The following is a 21,454-nucleotide window of genomic DNA, read 5'->3' as shown; positions in this document are numbered from 1 at the left end:
TCGCTCTCCTTCCTTCTCTCCCTCTTCGCTTGCTGTTCAAATACTTGGAATATTTTCTGGCGGAGGTGAAAGGCTAAGCGGGTTGCCCAAGCACCATCACGGCGCACCTATTCGGACTTTAATCGCGCTGCTGCCGCACGCATTCGGCTGTTCAAGCTGTCAGTTTTATGGAATTTATTTAATGCATGGAAAATAATGGAGTTAATGGATTTTAAAACATTATTAGCGGGCTTTAGACATCTACTATCTACATCTACTTGTTGTCAACCTAAGATATTTCTGCAAATTCTTTTCCAAATGTCCTATTGCTAACAAGACTATTACAAAATAACGCTACATTGTGCGCATAGCTTTCTAAAGTTCTGATATTGCCGACAGGAAATTTTGTGTTACTATGCAAACGTAACTATGTCGGCGTGCAGAACAGCCATTCATAGAAACGGGCTCAGTTACACGCAGTTACGCTACTATCGGTCAGCGCTTTGCCACTTGAAGATAAATTAAAATTCGCTTTATCGAGTTATAAAGGTGTAGGTGGAAATATAAAACGTTGTTCTATACTGTCAGAAAAGGGTACAGCCCTGTTAAAGTTTAGTACCCCCAATTGTACAAAAATATTCCTCAAAGTCAATTTCTGTACTTTAAAAGGTATATTTATCTACAGGTAGGATACAACTGGCAGACCCTTGAGGGTACAGCCCACAGTGACAAGTAACGGTACCCTCAAAGGTACGAATTGGTACCTTTTTCTATCAGTGTAGCCTATAAAGCCAGAAAGACATTACATATAATGTTATTTCATATATAGGCCTACTTTTATTATTAATGTTTGTTTAAAAAAATCAAAAGAAATAACGTTGGGCCTCATAAACATTATATGCAATTCGGTAACAATTTCAATTTTAGGATATATAGTTGAATATAAGCTTGCTTTACTGGAATTGTAATTGGAAATAATTGTTCATAAATTCTGGATTAATATATTTGGGCTGAGAACTTTCTCTGTTAATTCAGATAATTACAAGCTTTGGTTTGGAGTAATCTCTATAGTCAGTGGACAAAACGGCATGAGTTATTCAGCACACGGCTGCCTGAATGGGCAGGCAGGTCAGAATTGCTGGTATCATGCGGCATATTGTCAGCGTGCGTCTGGCACTGACACTCTATGAATGCGTGAAAAATCTGCGATTTGTAAACAAGAGGTTTCCGCAGCACAAACCCGTGGCACTGCAAGCTGTTTACAGCGTCTACCACTTTGTACGAGGAAATCAAAGCAGTTTTTCCAGCATGTAATTAACTCTGCCTCACTTTGACCGTGCAGGAGTCTATTTAACAAAGTGAGATGTTTATTCAGCTTCAGGTCCTCGTGGGAAATACTGAGTACAGCAGTCAAAACTAGGAATAATGCTGCATATTTAGCCAAAGCTAATTCTGTAATAAGTAAAATGAATAATTAAGTATTTAATTTTAATATTACTATAGAGATAACTTGCTATAAGGGTATTATACATCTTCTGTATCACCAATTACAAAAACCTAGAGAAAACGTGTCTCACAGCTTTTGCTAACATCTGAAAAGAGTGATGCGGTATTTACACCCTGCAGTGAGGACTCCACTAGAATCTTTTACTCTACAGTATGACTGCAAAACATGTACAAGTGAGGAGGGTAAATCATTTCCTGGAGAGCAAACTGTGAATGGAAGATTTCTTTGTCTAAAGATTCTTCTTAGAGTCAGCATAGAGAGTCAGATTTTGGAAGTAGTGTACTAGCAATCCACAGAAGAGTCACGTCTTCCTCGTGGATCGTAAAAACGGGGGTGACATTCACATCCCACAGGCTGAAGGAAGTATGTGAGGAATCTGCACAAAGCCTGTAGTAAATTTACCCATGTGGAGCATCACTGTGAAGAAAGCTGGAAAGGGCAGTACCACATGCCCGCATGCACGAAATGCTGCAGCCATGCATCGTCTTGGGCATTTCTGTGTCAGCTGCTGTCTGAAAATCACACCAGTTTACTGAGATGCCTATAGAGGGCCATATCGAATTCCCATACAACACGCTAACGTCAGCTAGGCACGGAGAGTTGACAGGCCAGACAGTTACAGTGAATGTGCATACACAAATGACCAATATTATCAAAGGGCATAGACTGACATAGCTTCACTGGATGTAAGTACCATTACTGGCTGATAATTTAGGCAGCACAGTTAATATTAACTTAGTGTAACCGATGTTTCTTGTGATATTGCACACATTGTTAAAGGAGGGTTCCCTGCCTCGTGCCCATAGCTTCCGGGATAGGCTCCGGACCCCCCGCGACCCAGTAGGATAAGCGGTTTGGAAAATGGATGGATGTTAAAGGAGGCAAAATGACACTGAAATAGTAGTAGTTTTACATTAAAAATGACTGGAAAAGGATTGAGTTACTGGCGAGATTATCACATTTTGGACAACTCTTCTATGAGCGATAATTAAGTCTAAGGTGTGATTATGCATGTGTTAGAAAGTTAGGAGCCGGTGGAATCCAATAGAGACAAAGAGAGACTGACCAAGTGTGTCTGTCTTTACATTAATATGTGCTTTACATTAATACTGTGATTTTATGTGAATTGACAGCCGAGTCAGAAAGAAGCTCACCGAGAAATATGACAAAAAGAGGACAGATGTGATATTAAACACCTGCACTTCAAATGAGGGATATTCGCTGACAGCTTGGGAACCCACTTTAATTGTTTCCTTGAAGACAGCTGCTAGTGTCCTATCTCACCCTGTTTAAATACATATAGCCAAAAGGCCAGACTTTAACTGGAGGTTGGGAATCTGTGGTTTTTGGCATATTTGTACCAGCAGGAAGAGGACAGAAGCAGAATCTATCGTATCATATTATTTACTAGAATGGCTTTATTACGCATTTAATAGTAAACATTGCCCACTTGGTTCACTGGAAGACTTTGAGTTTGACTTCAGTGATTTAATGGGAATTAAATCATTTACACAAGAGCCCTAGTTGAACACTTGTCATATAATCTAGGTCTAACTGTGGCTTCTATTTTCTGGTGGCACTCAGCAATATTAGGGTCAGAATGGCTCTGCAATTTATAGGATGTCCCATTGTAGAGGCCTTGGGTCATTGCCAGAGGTGAACTAGAGATGGGGAGATATCCAGCCTGCGATTTAAGATCACATGGCCGAGGTCTGCGTGGTGCCACAAGTAGACAGGCAGGGAGTTAAGAGCAGTGCATGCCTGTTAATGAAGCCAATGAGCGAACATTCTGAGATCCCTGAGGGAGAAAAGACTCCCTATTTTCCGGCAGCCAAAACATATTACTAAAAAATAGATTTTTTAATGAGCTTGTAAAACATATATATTTTTTAATCTTAATATTTTGTTTTGACTTGGCCCAAGGTATTTTTAATACAATTGTGTATCCTCAGTGGCCGGGCCCCGGGGGTGGATGAGATTCGCCCGGAGTTCCTCAAGGCTCTGGATGCTGTGGGGCTGTCCTGGCTGACACGCATCTGCGGCATCGCGTGGACATCGGGGGCAGTGCCTCTGGACTGGCAGACCGGGGTGGTGGTCCCCCTCTTTAAGAAAGGGGACCGGAGGGTGTGCTCCAACTACAGGGGGATCACACTCCTCAGCCTCCCTGGCAAGGTCTATTCGGGGGTCCTGGAGAGGAGGGTCCGCCGGATTGTCGAACCTCGGATTCAGGAGGAGCAGTGTGGTTTTCGCCCTGGCCGTGGAACAGTGGACCAGCTCTATACTCTCAGCAGGGTTCTGGAGGGTTCATGGGAGTTTGGCCGACCAGTCTACATGTGTTTTGTGGACTTGGAGAAGGCATTGGACCGTGTCCCTCGGAGAGTCCTGTGGGGAGTGCTCTGGGAGTATGGGGTACCGGGCTTCCTTTTAAGGGCGGTTTGGTCCCTGTATGACCGGTGCAAGAGCCTGGTCCGCATGGGCGGCAATAAGTCGGACTTGTTTCCGGTGAGGGTTGGACTCCGTCAGGGCTGCCCTTTGTCACCGATTCAGTTCATAGTTTTAATGGACAGAATTTCTAGGCGCAGCCAGGGCCTCAGGATTAGGTCTCTGCTTTTTGCAGATGATGTGGTTCTGTTGGCCTCATCGGACCGTGACCTTCAGCTCTCACTGGAGCAGTTCGCAGCCGAGTGTGAAGCGGCTGGGATGAGAATCAGCACCTCCAAATCCGAGACCATGGTTCTCAGCCGGAAAAGGGTAGAGTGCTCTCTCCGGGTTGGGGATGGGGTCCTCCCCCAAGTGGAGGAGTTTAAGAATCCCGGGATCTTGTTCACGAGTGGGGGAACGATGGAACGGGAGGTCGACAGGCGGATCGGTGCGGCGTCAGCAGTCATGCGGGCGCTGCATCGGCCTGTCGATCTACGTTCCTACCCTCACCTATGGTCATGAGCTATGGGTAGTGACCGAAAGAACGAGATCGCGAGTGCAAGCGGCCGAAATGAGTTTCCTCCGCAGGGTGGCTGGGCTCTCCCTTAGAGATAGGGTGAGGAGCTCAGTCATTCGGGAGGGACTCAGAGTAGAGCTGCTGCTCCTCCGCATCGAGAGGAGCCAGATGAGGTGGCTCGGGCATCTGATTCGGATGCCTCCGGGACGCCTCCCTGCGGAGGTGTTCCGGGCATGTCCCACTGGGAGGAGACCCCGGGGAAGACCCAGGACACGCTGGAGAGACTATGTCTCCCGGCTGGCCTGGGAACGCCTCGGGATCCCCCTAGAGGAGCTAGATGAAGTGGCCGGGGAGAGGGAAGTCTGGGCTTCCCTGCTGAGACTGCTGCCCCCGTGACCCGACACCGGATTAATAATAGATACTTTATTGATCCACCGTGGGGAAATTGTCTTCTCGCCTCCCTCAGCTTGCTCCATGTAGAGTAAGCTGTCTGCGAAGGGCTGGCACCCGCAATGGCGCCCAGGGAGCTGGGGGTTACGGGCCTTGCTCAAGGACCCACAGATATGCTGCGGCTGGGTTTGAACCTGTGACCTGCTGATTACAGGCACACAAGTTTAGCCCACTGCACCACACGCTGTTGGTGTTACATTAAACATTAAATATTAAGCTGAAGATGATGGATGGATGGACAATTACCACACAAAGCTGCTATTACACCGTGGGAAAATATTTTTTTTATTTTCTTGCTGCCATCTCGTGGCCAAAAGTCGGTATTGCAATTTCGTTTTTTTCACTCAGTATACTGCCGCCTTGTGGTAAAATGTGAATACTGCAGTTTGAAAACAATTAAAAGGATTTATTCCCGAAATTGCAATACCTACTTTTGGCCACGAGATGGCAGCAAGAAAATGTAAAAATTATTTTCCCACGGTCTACTAGCAGCTTTTTGATGTTAATTCTTCATTAATATAATTTGACTTGGTCCAATGTATTTTTAATACAAACAATTACCACACAAAGCTGCTAGTAGACCGTGGGAAAATAATTTTTCTATTTTCTTGCTGCCATCTCGTGGCCAAAAGTAGGTATTGCAGTTTCGGCAAGAAATCATTTGTTTTCAAACTGCAGTACCTACTTTTGGCCACGAGATGGAGGCAAGAAAATGTAAAAATTATTTTCCCACGGTCTACTAGCAGCTTTTTGATGTTAATTCTTCATTAAAATAATTTGACTTGGTCCAATGTATTTTTAATACAAACAATTAAAACACAAAGCTGCTAGTAGACCGTGGGAAAATAATTTTTCTATTTTCTTGCTGCCATCTCGTGGCCAAAAGTAGGTATTGCAGTTTCGGCAAGAAATCATTTGTTTTCAAACTGCAGTACCTACTTTTGGCCACGAGATGGAGGCAAGAAAATGTAAAAATTATTTTCCCACGGTCTAGTAGCAGCTTTTTGATGTTAATTCTTCATTAATATAATTTGACTTGGTCCAATGTATTTTTAATACAAACAATTACCACACAAAGCTGCTAGTAGACCGTGGGAAAATTATTTTTCTATTTTCTTGCTGCCATCTCGTGGCCAAAAGTAGGTATTGCAATTTCTGCAAGAAATCATTTGTTTTCAAACTGCAGTACCTACTTTTGGCCACGAGATGGAGGCAAGAAAATGTAAAAATTATTTTCCCACGGTCTAGTAGCAGCTTTTTGATGTTAATTCTTCATTAATATAATTTGACTTGGTCCAATGTATTTTTAATACAAACAAATACCACAAAAAGCTGCTAGTAGACCGTGGGAAAATTATTTTTCTATTTTCTTGCTGCCATCTCGTGGCCAAAAGTAGGTATTGCAATTTCTGCAAGAAATCATTTGTTTTCAAACTGCAGTACCTACTTTTGGCCACGAGATGGAGGCAAGAAAATGTAAAAATTATTTTCCCACGGTCTAGTAGCAGCTTTTTGATGTTAATTCTTCATTAATATAATTTGACTTGGTCCAATGTATTTTTAATACAAACAATTACCACACAAAGCTGCTAGTAGACCGTGGGAAAATTATTTTTCTATTTTCTTGCTGCCATCTCGTGGCCAAAAGTAGGTATTGCAGTTTCGGCAAGAAATCATTTGTTTTCAAACTGCAGTACCTACTTTTGGCCACGAGATGGAGGCAAGAAAATGTAAAAATTATTTTCCCACGGTCTACTAGCAGCTTTTTGATGTTAATTCTTCATTAATATAATTTGACTTGGTCCAATGTATTTTTAATACAAACAATTACCACAAAAAGCTGCTAGTAGACCGTGGGAAAATAATTTTTCTATTTTCTTGCTGCCATCTCGTGGCCAAAAGTAGGTATTGCAATTTCTGCAAGAAATCATTTGTTTTCAAACTGCAGTACCTACTTTTGGCCACGAGATGGAGGCAAGAAAATGTAAAAATTATTTTCCCACGGTCTAGTAGCAGCTTTTTGATGTTAATTCTTCATTAATATAATTTGACTTGGTCCAATGTATTTTTAATACAAACAATTACCACACAAAGCTGCTAGTAGACCGTGGGAAAATTATTTTTCTATTTTCTTGCTGCCATCTCGTGGCCAAAAGTAGGTATTGCAATTTCTGCAAGAAATCATTTGTTTTCAAACTGCAGTACCTACTTTTGGCCACGAGATGGAGGCAAGAAAATGTAAAAATTATTTTCCCACGGTCTAGTAGCAGCTTTTTGATGTTAATTCTTCATTAATATAATTTGACTTGGTCCAATGTATTTTTAATACAAACAATTACCACACAAAGCTGCTAGTAGACCGTGGGAAAATTATTTTTCTATTTTCTTGCTGCCATCTCGTGGCCAAAAGTAGGTATTGCAATTTCTGCAAGAAATCATTTGTTTTCAAACTGCAGTACCTACTTTTGGCCACGAGATGGAGGCAAGAAAATGGAAAAATTATTTTCCCACGGTCTAGTAGCAGCTTTTTGATGTTAATTCTTCATTAATATAATTTGACTTGGTCCAATGTATTTTTAATACAAACAATTACCACACAAAGCTGCTAGTAGACCGTGGGAAAATTATTTTTCTATTTTCTTGCTGCCATCTCGTGGCCAAAAGTAGGTATTGCAATTTCTGCAAGAAATCATTTGTTTTCAAACTGCAGTACCTACTTTTGGCCACGAGATGGAGGCAAGAAAATAGAAAAATTATTTTCCCACGGTCTACTAGCAGCTTTTAGATGTTAATTCCTCATTACAATAATTTGACTTGGTCCAATGTATTTTTAATACAAACAATTACCACACAAAGCTGCTAGTAGACCGTGGGAAAATAATATTTCTATTTTCATGCTGCCATCTCGTGGTCAAAAGTAGGTATTGCAATTTCGTTCTTTTCATCCATCCATCCATCCATTTTCCAAACCGCTTATCCTATTGGGTCGCGGGGGGTCCGGAGCCTATCCTGGAATCAATGGGCACGAGGCAGGGAACAACCCAGGATGGGGGGCCAGCCCATCGCAGGGCACACTCACACACCATTCACTCACACATGCACACCTACGGGCAATTCAGCAACTCCAATTAGCCTCAGCATGTTTTTGGACTGTGGGGGGAAACCGGAGTACCCAGAAGAAACCCCACGACGACACGGGGAGAACATGCAAACTCCGCACACATGTGACCCAGGCGGAGACTCGAACCCGGGTCCCAGAGGTGTGAGGCGACAGTGCTAACCACTGCACCACCATGCCACCCCCTCGTTCTTTTCACTCTTTATTAATTAAAATTTGCTTTATGGAGTTATAAAGGTGTAGGGGGAAATATAAAACGTTGTTCTATACAGCCCTGTTAAAGTTTAGTACCCCCAATTGTACAAAAATATTCCATCAAAGTCCATTTCTGTACTTTAAAAGGCATATTTATCTACAGGTAGGATACAACTGGCAGACCCTTGAGGGTACAGCCCCCAGTGACAAGTAACGGTACCCTCAATGGTACGAACTGGTACCTTTTTCTATCAGTGTAGCCTATAAAGCCAGAAAGACATTACATATAATGTTATTTCATATATAGGCCTACTTTTATTATTAATGTTTGTTCAAAAAAATCTAAAGAAATAACGTTGGGCCTCATAAACATTATATGCAATTCGGAAACAATATCAATTTTAGGATGTATAGTTGAATATAAGCTTGCTTTACTGACAAACAAAGTTCATGAAGACTACATGATAATATTAAGTACTGACATAACAAACAACATTTTTACATGCAAAATATATAGGAAATACACACTGCAACAGGCTAGGATAGACAAATAACCAAATACACTTGCAAGCCTGACCACTTTAGAACCCAGATTAGAAAATTGGTGAATGAGCATATATTTTTCCAAGTTTTGTTTACTTTGCTTTCAAGTTCTCACAAATATATATATATATATATATATATATATATATAAAAAAAAGATTTTCCCACTATAGCCAGATCCAGTTTTTGTGGGGGGTGGGGGTGGGGGGGTGACAATTTGTAGTAATAACTATTTCCTGCTGAAAAACACTGGTAAACTATCCACATGTCTCTGAATATCTGTGGGTCCCGAGACCTCCATGACACATAGATATAAGTTGCCAGTGTTGATCGGCAGGAAATCTTCTCCAAAGCCCCACCACCACCTCACACCAATCCACCCAGGGCTGTAGATGAACAAACTTCAAATAAATTTGCTGTTAATACAAACCGGATCAACTTGTGGTTTGTGTCCACGTGTACCAGAGACAAAGGCCCTGGTACAGAGTACATTCTGCATACAACACAGCCAAGACTTGACAACCTTGATATGATGCGCATGGAATCAACCCTATGCATGGAGGCTGCAACTCTTCTCCACCAAACCCTGTAGCCCATTGACTGCAGCCTCCCTCTGACCATCCTGTAGCCTGCATTTGGTAGATCATTCTTGACAGAAGAAACCAAATCGTCCTCATCACTGACGGAATTATATGTGTCCCTAACACAGAGGTCATATTCTTTCATTCTTCTTAAGATTGTTCTTCTTGAAACACCCATCAGTGTGGCTATGCAAGGGACAGGAAGTTGAGTATGGAGCATTTCTTTCAAACGTTGTTCTTCAATCAAAATCTTGGGTCGTCCATTGGTGGCAGTGACTTCCTGTGTGACACATGGGGCTGGACGTTCCAGATGTGCCCTCACAAGGTCAAAGACCTCTTGCAAAGCCAGGGTGATAGCAGGAGGTACTTCAATGTGATTAGACAGGGCCTGCAGAAGATACAGCTCCTGATGACAAAGGAACTCCAGGTAATCCAAATTTAGTGGAGTCGTGCTGAATCCCATTTCTATTTTATGCAGAAGACTTTCGAGAAGGTGGTATCTGAGCTGTTCACAGAACAAATTATAGTTAATGAGATGTCAAGATCTTGTCTCTGATCCACACACTAGGCCTACCATTCAAAAGTTTTAATCATGAAAATGAAATGTTTTTGTTTTGTGAGGTGCTTGTTCATGTATGATGATGTAGTGGCTGCTCTGTTTGACCGTGGTAAACCTTTTCACAAACAATATAAGTGAAGAAGTATGACATTAGATCTAAGGACCAGAGTCAAATAAAGTTAAATAAAATCCATCAAAAACACTTACTCAGTGGAGATTCCAATGTAGCAGGCAGACAACTTTATGGCTTTAATAATGAGTGTATTTAGCAGCTACAAGGACAAAAGATATTAAAAACCTCTCCATTCTAATGCTAATTTAATAAACATTAACAGATAGCACTTAAGGTGGTTTCGCCTATAGTCTGCTAACACTAACCCGAGAACAAATATCTGAGGAGCGCTCTTCCCAGGATTTGAATTTATTAAATTGGCTTTGTGATGTTGTATTAAGAAATGTTATTCACAATGCAATTTACCGTACATTGGCCCATTGTTTTATATACGGTAAGACGAAGCGGGAAATTCCCAAATTATGATAGCAGACTGTGAATAAATAATATTGCACGAGATACCAGCTATACCGTATTGAATTTCAAGCTCTGCTTTAATTAAGGCACACACGATTCCAATCCTTAATGTGGAATATGAAAACAGCAGTGTAAGACTCAGGGGTGCTGTAAAGGGGGGGTAAACGATGACGATTCTCGGGGCCCATGACTGATAGGGGGCCCAGAGAAGCCCCCAATAAATGTGTTGGGGGCCTTGTCTAGATTCTTTTCATGGGGCCCAAAATCCTTAGCAGCGCCCCTGGTAAGACTTACTTGCTCCGACATCAGGACAGTGTGAATCCCACATCCATTGGTCAATTATCTTCATCTTCTACCAAAGCAAAAAGCCAATCGTAGTCAATATAAAAAAAAAAACAATCAAAGAAGCGGAGCCATTAGCCACTGTTCCCGCCTCCAAAGTGTCAAAATTCTTCCTGTCGAGCGAGTGAATGCTGTGCAATCACGAGCGCGTAGAGAGCATGGATTTTCTGCTCGCAAGCGCATGCACGCGTGGTTTTTATGCGTACGACTTTTGGCACTAATTTAACGCCATATGAAATTTCCTGCTAAAATCTCAGCGAGACCAAGGAATCTAGTCATCTGGAATCTGCAGGTGCCTGTCGTTTTGGCTGAGTATGTCATTATTTATATATATATATATATATAAATCTCACCAGTTTGCCACTAATATCTCTGATACCTTACCTGACTCTTCCATCTTGGCTGATGAGGTAGTTTGAAAGGGTAATGTGCATATTTTGCACAGAAAGGTTATATATTTATATATATTCATTACCGTGTGTACAAACTCCATAAAATAGGTTGTTGACCAGTGCAGGCTTTGTAATGCAAATATATGCAACTACATGCGATAAAACATGAAAAACTTGCCAATAAACTTTAGCCAGTCATTATTTGTTGTTTCATCAAATATAAACACACCTTTAATTTGTAAATTCCAGAAGGATCAAGTAGCTATCCTAGGACTTACGGGTTAGAAGTTAAGTAGTAAAATGCCTTTGGAAAAAAAAGTTAAAAAGTGATACATTTTTAGAACAGCAGTTCTACGAAACGAAAATTCCACCTGGGGGCGGACTAACACTGTAATACCTAGTGACAAAGTTGAAGTTTAGCACAATGCAGGAATCGTGTGTCGTATCTTCATGACTGAACGTTTTTTTACATATTTTATACAATCCTCAGCATCGTATCTTGCGCTTGCTTTACTCTCAGTTGTTCCTCTTTGCTACAGTTTCCCCCTGAACTTTATTTCTAGGGTATGGACTGTCAGTCAATTTTGGTAAAGAGACATTTTTTCTTCTGGAAAAAGTTTACTTCAATTCAAGGTTGTATTTCAGTCATTTTTTTTGTGTGTGTGAGATGAAGCTAATTGACCATAAACGGATAATTTTTGCAGCCTTCTTTACTAATTTCTCTAAGTATGAATTCTGCTAAATGTAAATCCATCCATCCATCCATCCATCCATTTTGCAAACCGCTTATCCTACTGGGTCGCGGGGGGTCCGGAGCCTATCCCAGAGGCAATGGGCACGAGGCAGGGAACAACCAAGGATGGGGGGCCAGCCCATCGCAGGGCACACTCACACACCATTCACTCACACATGCACACCTACGGGCAATTTAGTAGCTCCAATTAGCCTCAGCATGTTTTTGGACTGTGGGGGGAAACCGGAGTACCCGGAGGAAACCCCACGACGACATGGGGAGAACATGCAAACTCCACACACATGTGACCCAGGCGGAGACTCGAACCCGGGTCCCAGAGGTGTGAGGCAACAGTGCTAACCACTGCACCACCATGCCGGCCCTAAATGTAAATCATTTTCACCTAAGAAAATTATGCTAAGAAAATGTCAGTTTGATGTTACTGTGCTTTTTAATTACAGCCTCTGTCCACTGTTACTGATCTTTGACTTCTCTGTTTTTCTATTCCATTTACATGTAATTATTTAGAGGTAACTTTGTCCCTCATGACATAAATATTAGAGTAGGGTCACACAGTGTTGCTGGAGTGATTAGGCTTAAGGGTCTCGATCAAGTGCCCAGCAGTGAAGTTTCTCTCCTAGACATGGGACTTGAACTGACAACCTTCCAGTCAGAGGCTTTGAGGCAAAACCTGCAGAGCCACATGCTGCCCCGATTTTGCTGAGCCTCTGCCCCTGAATATGGCATGAATAATATGCACAAGCTGACTACTGCACTATATTAATCAAGCTACTTCCACAGAAAACCAATACCAGTGTTTGCGGTGTTTTCATGTTCTTCCCATGTTGTGCCTGATTGCTCCCACTACTCCTGTTTCCACAGGCAGATGTGTGTGTGTGTGTGTGTGTGTGTGTGTGTGGTCCAGGTATACCCACAATGTGATGAATATCCATTTTTTTTACCTTATGGGGACCAGTTTCCTGGAAACTCTATTTTATAAAAATCCATGACTGCAATGAAAAACTCTTGTATTTTGTTTGGTTACTTATGGTTATAGTTAGGGCTGGGTGGGGGTTAAGATTGTCGCAGTTAGCATTAGCATTTTTCCCATAGAAATGAATGGGAGTGGTCCCCAAAAAGATGTGATTACACGACTGTGTGCATGTGTGTGTGTGTGTGTGTGTGTGTGTGTGTGTGTGTGTGTGTGTGTGTGCATCCTGAAATGGACCGCCATCCCACCCAGGGGGTACACCAACCTCATATTGCCTGGAATAGGGTCTAAGCCCACCCCGGACAAAATGTTAGAAGATGGCAGAATAATAATCCTTCATTAATCTCCTGGGTAAATTCTCTTTTCAGCTACCCCATCATGTGCTTCATGAGACACATACGCAGATAAAAGCAAGCTTTGGGGCGGGGGGGTCACAGCACCAGGTCAGCCAGCATGCAGCACCCCTGAAGCTGGGGGTTAAGGGCCTTGTTCAGGAGACCCACGGACATGTGACTATTTTGGGGGACTGAACAGCCCTAGACGCGTCCACATTTAGGCTCCGTATCTGCTGGGGGAGGGAGCTCTTCCTCAGCCTTTCAGTGCTGCTCTTCCAGCCGCGAGAGCATTTCCGCAATCTCCGCAGAGAAAACAGGGGGTGGCTGGGGTCCTTGATGATTTTGTTGCCCCTGGATCTGCACCGTTTGGAAGTGCCTGTCCGATTACACATTCTGCTGACCACACGACCCTCTGCGGAGATCTGCGGTCTTGCTGTGCCCATGAACACATATACTGTACAGTCAGATAATCAGGGCTAAAGCTGTTCATATAAGAATGCCAGTTTTACTCTGTGCTCCTGTAAAAACTGAAGAATTCAATAAGATTGGGAATTCTTGAAAAATCGTGTAGTAGTGAATAAAAGGGACTAATTTAATTTATATTTTATTTAAAGTTTATTAATAAAATATTAACATAACTATATAATAAAAATGTAAAGCTTTATAAAAAATACACAGTTCATTTTCACAGCATTTGAAAAGCCAGTTCTAGTACATATACTGAAAACTAGAACAACTAGCCCCGTGATTTGCATTCCTAAAGCTGTCACAACAGATCGATCAATCTGTTCAAATAAGTAAAGCCACAGTCCAGGTTTTGCTGCGAAAATGCAAAAATAAAGGCTCACAGGCAGTCGCCGTGAATATTTTTTGCAAATGATCCAGGTGCCTGTCTACTTTCCTTGGATTATAACTCATGGCAATTCAAAGCAGCAACAGGCTTAAAATGCAAAGTAACTTGTATTATTGTAACTGTAGTTAGTTGATAGTACATGGAAATCAGTGTTAATTTTGACAGCAAAATTTTATATAGTTTTAGTCATAGTATTTTGACTAAAATGTAATTTAGTTTCCTGTCATAATTTAGTCATCTAAATCATTTTAGATGAAACGGCTTGTCATTCCGTTTGCGTTGTTACTCGACAAATATAAAGCTAATATGAGAAAAACATGTGACATGGTCACATTTTATATGTTTTGGAATATATATACAGTCAGGTCCATAAATATTGGGACATCGACACAATTCTAATCTTTTTGGCTCTATACACCACCACAATGAATTTGAAATGGAATGAACAAGATGTGCTTTAACTGCAGACTTTCAGCTTTAATTTGAGGGTATTTACATACAAATCAGGTGAACGGTGTAGGAATTACAGCAGTTTGTATATCTGCCACCCACTTTTTAAGGGACCAAAAGTAATGGGACAAATTAACAATCATAAATCAAACTTTCACTTTTTAATACTTGGTTGCAAATCCTTTGCAGTCAATTACAGCCTGAAGTCCGGAATGCACAGGCATCATCAAACGCTGGGTTACATCCCTAGTGATGCTCTGCCAGGCCTCTACTGCAACTGTCTTCTGTTCCTGCTTGTTCTTGGGGCTTTTCCCCTTCAGTTTTGTCTTTAGCAAGTGAAATACACACTCAATCGGATTCAGGTCAGGTGATTGACTTGGCCATTGCATAATATTCCACTTCTTTGCCTTAAAAAACTCTTTGGTTGCTTTCGCAGTATGCTTCAGGTCATTGTCCATCTGCACTATGAAGCACCGTCCAATGAGTTCTGAAGCATTTGGCTGAATATGAGCAGATAATATTGCCCGAAACACTTCAGAATTCATCCTGCTGCTTTTGTCAGCAGGCACATCATCAATAAATACAAGGGAACCAGTTCCAGTGGCAGCCATACATGCCCACGCCATGACACTACCACCACCATACTTCACTGATGATGTGGTATGTTTTGGATCGTGAGCAGTTCCTTTCCTTCTCCATACTCTTCTCTTCCCATCACTCTGGTACAAGTTGATCTTTGTCTCATCTGTCCATAGGATGTTGTTCCAGAACTGTAAAGGCTTTTTTAGATGTTGTTTGGCAAACTCTAATCTGGTCTTCCTGTTTTTGAGGCTCACCAATGGTTTACATGTTTAGTTGAACCCTCTGTATTCACTCTGGTGAAGTCTTCTCTTGATTGTTGACCTTGACACACATACACCTACTTCCTGGAGAGTGTTCTTGATCTGGCCAACTGTTCTGAAGGGGTTTTTCTTCACCAGGGAAAGATTTCTTCGGTCATCCACCACAGTTGTTTTCCGTGGTCTTGCAACTCTTTTGGTGTTGCTGAGCTCACCGGTGCGATCTTTCTTTTTAAGAATGTTCCAAACAGTTGATTTGGCTACACCTAATGTATTTGCTATCTCTCTGATGGGTTTGTTTTTATTTTTCAGCCTAATGACGGCTTGCTTCACTGATAGTGATAGGTCTTTGCATCTCATATTGAGAGTTGACAGCAACGGATTCCAAATGCAAATAGCACACTTGAAATGAACTCTAGACCTTTTATCTGCTCCTTGTAAATTAGATAATGAGGGAATGACACACACTTGGCCATGGAACAGCTGAGCAGCCAATTGTCCCATTACTTTTGGTCCCTTAAAAAGTGGGTGGCAGATATACAAACTGCTGTAATTCCTACACCGTTCACCTGATTTGTATGTAAGTACCCTCAAATTAAAGCTGAAAGTCTGCAGTTAAAGCACATCTTGTTCGTTTCATTTCAAATGCATTGTGGTGGTGTATAGAGCCAAAAAGATTAGAATTGTGTCGATGTCCCAATATTTATGGACCTGACTGTATATATATATATATATATATATATATATATATATATATATACATACCCCTATAACCGAACTACATTAGTTCTGATTGTATCTCGTCTCTGACAAACATTTTCTTCTCATTTTTATTTGTTGACGAAATTGTCAATACACTTCGTCATAGTCTTAGGCCTCGCGAAATCATTTTTATTTAGTTATCGTCTCGTTTTAGTCTGAAAATAACGGTCGTTGATGAAATTAACACTGATGGAAACATATCATATTGGAGGATAATTTCGGTAGTATTTCTGCATCTGTTTGCTACAGAATTTCAAGACTTCTGCTCAGACGGCTACCAGGAAGATTTTGTCAGCTACATCATTTCATATAGATACACAATAGAGTTACTAACAGGCCAGAATATTCTTGCCTATCCTGACCAAAACCCAATGACATTTTTCTTGAATTACATCCTTATGCACCTGTCCACCAATGGCACATCTACACAATCACACATACTAATTTGAATAGGCATGTTTTCTTACATCTGAGATACTCTATCTAGGACGAGCTTCTTATTCAAAACATCTGGTTCTACAGCAACTGATCACAGCAGACATGCTACAAAGATTTCACGTTCTCCATGAGCAAACACAGTCGTTCATCGAGCCTATATATACCAAAGACTGACTTTACAAAAATAAGGCTAGCTCTTTAATTTAATTTACCTGCCCATCGCCTGGAAAAGCTCCATGAATGCTAGGACGTGATCACATGATGTAGGTTATAGTTACTAACTGAGATAATAGTCACAGGTGGCTTCAGATGGATAAAGGCCAGTGCAAAGCACAGGTACAGTACATTTTATGTTATATAATTCCATTGAGCTGGAATTTGTTGTATATGTTGGACAGAAATGGAAGTTAAAGTAAAAGTTACAGACAAACTAGTATCTTTTTAAAATGTAAACCTATGTAAAGTTTTGCTGTAGAGCCGTATAGTCTAGTGATGTAACAATGATGAGGTGTGGCTTAGCTATTATAATGGGTATGAATATAGAGCAACTGAATAACTTTTATGCAGTTTTGATGTATATAGCTATAATGTGTATGAAGTAAACTTCAATCCATAAAACATGCAATGCAGAAGGTGTCTCATTAAACTCTTAAAAGTGTAAATAATTCATACAAATCATGCAATTTTTAATGAATCATATAATTGTTTGCCTTGTTTGTTTGTATTCAAACTCTTTTTGTTTAAGCAAGTTAAACATTGCTGTCCTAAGCCATAACCACAGACCTGAATGGCCTTTAAAAACATCATTGTTCGTCTGTGGTATAGATGCCACCTCTTCTTGTGAGACCTGCTTTGTCAGTATGTTGTGTTCTTTCCATCAACAGAACAGGCACCTTCAGTGATGATGTATTCACACAGTAACCTCAGCACCTTCAAAGTTACTGCAACCAAATCCTGCTATTAAAGTGTATAAAACTGCTATTCCAAAAAAAAATTACGAAGATGTATAATATAAAGCTATTTTGTCTCTCATATTAGATTTCTAGTTGGATCGTTTAGGGGCGTAGTAGTAATAAATGTTTAAGAAGATTCTTCTTCTTGCCATGACAACAGCAAATGTCACAGGTTCAGACAGCAGCTGGGCAGCAGAAGGGTCTGAACTGGCTGAATAGCAGGGAAAAGCTTGTAGCTCTTCTCGTTGCCAGTCTCCTTCTTCAAGGTGAGAGTCCTGATTCATCACACTTTTTTGCTGAAATGACTTCTTGTCATGATTTTTGTCATAAAACAGAGAAGAATTTATGGGTAAAATGTAGGGCTGTGCAATATGCCTTAAAAATGGTATCACAATATTTTTTATAGATTTTCACAATATTGATATTCATCACGATATTATAAAATTCATATGTAGAAAACAGTAAAATATGACAAGTGGTCTTGAGCTTTTCTGATTGTGTTGGCCGAATTGTTTTACTAATAATTATGGAGTATGTGACAAGAATAATGATAAATTACGTCAAAAATAGACTAATTGCTTGATGGAATTCGTGTAAAAAAAGTTTTGCAAGAAAGCAAATGTTCAGGCTATGTCGTCATTTTCATGATATTCAAGTTAACGATGGTCATAATCATGATGCAAACTTTTGTCGATATATTGCCTAGCCGTAGTAGAGCATATGGTATAACTAGTGAATGAACAAAGGAGCGATGTGTTTCATCCGTGTCTTGAATGTAAACAGCTGGTCTGTCTCTTTAGCTCCTGCCGTGACGTGTGCTGTAACAGTGAACTGCTCCTACCCAGATGCCAAGTCCCTCTATAAGGAAATAGAAAAGACCTTTTATTTAAACCCCATCCGTCCCGTGTACAGCCTGCAGACACCCACCAATATCACAATCTATTTTACACTGTATGGCATCCTCGGGGTGGTGAGTGACATTTACAAGCACTTCTTTGTTCTATTATTATTTACTGGTCATTATTCTTCTATATACATATAAAACAATCTGTGTACTCCTATGTGTAAGCATATTTAAGAAGAGTCTTCTTTTGTTTTCCTTATTGTTTGTTTTTTGTCTTTTAGGATGAAAAGACCCAGATATTAACAACGTATATTTGGCTCACGCTGGTGAGTATTAGCGTCCTCCATAAAAATTTATTTACAATAAAATTTGAAAATTAACACAAAATGCTATAGATATGCCATGAATTGAATGCACTGAAGTGATAAAAAAAATGCATAAACAGCATTATAAAAACAATTAGTATCAATAATTCAAGTAAAAAATGTATTTCAGTATATGAACCGGCATATTAGTAGAATTTAAATGCACTTGCAATCTATAAAAGATCTCAAGTATGATTTTTTAAAATGTATTTTCAGTTAACTAATTGATGATAAATGTATTAATTTTGTTAAGAGTTGGGAGATTGAGTATCTGAGCTGGGACCCTGTACAGTGTGGGATTGCAAAGATCACACTTCCCAGGCAAAAGCTATGGATGCCCGATGTTGTTATTAATGAGTGGTGAGTGTCTGTATGCCTACAGCTGCCAGTGTGATATAACTATTCGTCTATCTGATTATCCAGCCTACTCTCCATCTTGCAATGCGCATATTTAGTACACAAAGGTGGCTAGAATACTTAGATCCTGATAAGGATAAGGGATTGCTCCTAAGATCTGTTCACAGATTAGTGTCGCCTCACCATCCCTACATCTAAAGACCTCTTACGCAATATACAATTGTGGGAAAGAGGCTGGTTACATCTGCTGTCAAGACGCTGCCGACGTTGTCTTTTAGTGACGTTCACATTCTCTCTCTTTTAGTATGGACAGGGACACATCTCCTCAGATACCTTACGTGCATTTGGATTCCTCTGGTTATGTGACAGACGGTCGGCCAGTGAGGTCTGTCAGCTCCTGCAACCTGGACATCTACACCTTCCCGTTTGACGTACAGAATTGTTCCTTGACATTCAATTCCTACATCCACACCGGTGAGAGAACCACTGCACATATATGCGACAGTGCACCGCTTTAGGAAACAGAATATGCTTTGGTATGAAAAGATTCTCTTCTGACCCAACAGCTTCTGACATTACAATAAATATGGGAGAATCAGGAGAAGAGTCACTGATGCTGTCCAATATGGTGATGGACAGAATTGAAGAATGGGAACTAGTGGACATCACTGCTTCTAAAACACGATGCGCTTATTATAATGATAATTTCTTTGACACAGTTGTCTACAATGTAAGTATTATAGCACCGGAATTCAGTACAGATGATCCTCGCTTTACGATGCTTCAGCTCACGATGCACGTTCAGTTAGCGATAAGCCATATGATACTATCAGCCAATGCCGGAGCAGCATCCACCCAGCCATCCTTCCAGTCTTTGTAGCAACTGCAAGCATAAACAGTGTTTAATGACATATCATACAGCATTTTTTCATTAATGTGCATTACTGTATCTTTCCTTTATCTCTCCATTCAGATCGTCATGAGACGCAGGCCCACCACGTATGTCGTGAACCTCCTGATCCCCAGCTGCTTCCTCATGATCGTGGACCTCATAAGCTTTCTTCTGCCACCAGAGGCTGTAGACCGTGCCACCTTCAAGATGACTATCATCTTGGGCTACACCGTATTCCTGCTCATCATGAATAATTTGCTACCTATTACCGGAAATAGACTTCCACTACTTAGTAAATTTTTAAGTTTATTTGAATAACAAGCATTGTTTTTTAACATCCATAACACATATTTAGCTACTAGACCTTTTCTCTTCTTCTGTCTTTAGATGTCGTCTTCTCCGTCTCCCTGGCTTTGATGGTAGCAAGCCTTCTGGAGACTATCATCATTACCAAAATCCTGTGCAGATCCAACCACTCCGCAGTGCCTCACTGGGTCAAGATCCTTGTTTTGAAATGCCTGGCCTGGCTTGTTCGTTTTCCTCAGAAACTGGGTGACCAGGACACAGATACTTACACCCCTAGCACTCAAGGTATGGAAATGTCAAGTAGGCCCCAGCCAAGTCATGGACGTGTCAGTGATTATAGCCTCCACAAGAATTAATATGAATAATTTATGAATGTTTGTTTAGATGGCTAAATGTTTTGAACTTTAACCTTAAAGGTATCGTTTCACTCATTCCCTCATGTGTCAGCGGTGAAGAATCCAGTTTCCATGAGTGTTTCAGACCCAACCTCCAATAAATCAAGGCTCCAGATTGACGATCCAGTTGTAGAGGTGCTGAAGAAGCTAGGTCAGGATCTTCTAGCCATTCGCATTGAAGTGGAGAAGCACCTCACATGCAGGCATGCTGCTGATGAGTGGCACCGGGTTGGAGACATTATTGATCGTTGTTTTTTCATCCTCTATGTCCTCTTCATTTTCTTTAGTCTTATTGCTTTTGTTATCATTTGGGTACAATGGCTTGGTAAATAGTCCGACTGTCATACATGTGAGCTGTCACTGACTGAGCATTTACATGAAGACATTGGCAACGACATGGAAGTGCAATTCATCATTTATAAAATTAGTGCTTCTCAGAAATTGTAGCACTCTGAAATTATACCAATGTCTTTTCATTTGCACTACTAGACTGTGTTTTGGCAGATATCCACTATCGTCTACCCAGTGAATATGGATTTATCTCCATTTGATTTCTGTAAGCTGTAAGCTTTTCACAGATGTGACAATGACATGAAGATAAAAAATAACAATTAAAATATAAAATACATACATGAACGCATATGCACACACACACATATACGTATATATATTTATATATATACACACACACACATACACATAGTGCTCACAGAAAGTTTTGGGATACTTTTGCACAAAAGTGCATTGACAAGCAATGTTTAACGTATCTTCCACATAGATATTTTCTTTTCATTAAGGATAATTTTTT

The 21,454-nt window shown here is 40.7% G+C and overlaps 1 protein-coding gene across 1 annotated transcript; it reads left to right on the top strand.

Moving 5' to 3' along the window:
* The first annotated feature begins 10,993 nt into the window (after window positions 1-10,993).
* On the top strand, window positions 10,994-21,454 carry LOC125727386 (5-hydroxytryptamine receptor 3A-like). The gene is made up of 10 exons (XM_049004056.1): window positions 10,994-11,053; window positions 17,648-17,753; window positions 18,288-18,457; window positions 18,613-18,657; window positions 18,950-19,056; window positions 19,358-19,527; window positions 19,620-19,900; window positions 20,027-20,237; window positions 20,333-20,536; window positions 20,699-21,454. Exons 2-10 carry the CDS (start codon window positions 17,651-17,653, stop codon window positions 20,977-20,979), a joined length of 1,572 nt encoding a protein of 523 aa, XP_048860013.1. The 5' UTR covers window positions 10,994-11,053; window positions 17,648-17,650; the 3' UTR covers window positions 20,980-21,454.

This window comes from Brienomyrus brachyistius, unplaced genomic scaffold, assembly GCF_023856365.1.
Source record: "Brienomyrus brachyistius isolate T26 unplaced genomic scaffold, BBRACH_0.4 scaffold96, whole genome shotgun sequence".
In the NCBI taxonomy this organism is placed as follows: Eukaryota; Metazoa; Chordata; class Actinopteri; order Osteoglossiformes; family Mormyridae; genus Brienomyrus; species Brienomyrus brachyistius.
This window is presented reverse-complemented; position numbering and strand designations above follow the sequence as displayed.

Coding starts and splice junctions, on each gene's coding strand:
- LOC125727386 (XM_049004056.1), top strand. CDS start 17,651: ATGTCACAGGTTCAGACAGCAGCTGGGCAGCAGAAGGGTCTGAACTGG. Junction 18,658..18,949: donor CGTATATTTGGCTCACGCTG/GTGAGTATTAGC, acceptor AATTTTGTTAAG/AGTTGGGAGATTGAGTATCT. Junction 20,238..20,332: donor AAATAGACTTCCACTACTTA/GTAAATTTTTAA, acceptor TTCTGTCTTTAG/ATGTCGTCTTCTCCGTCTCC.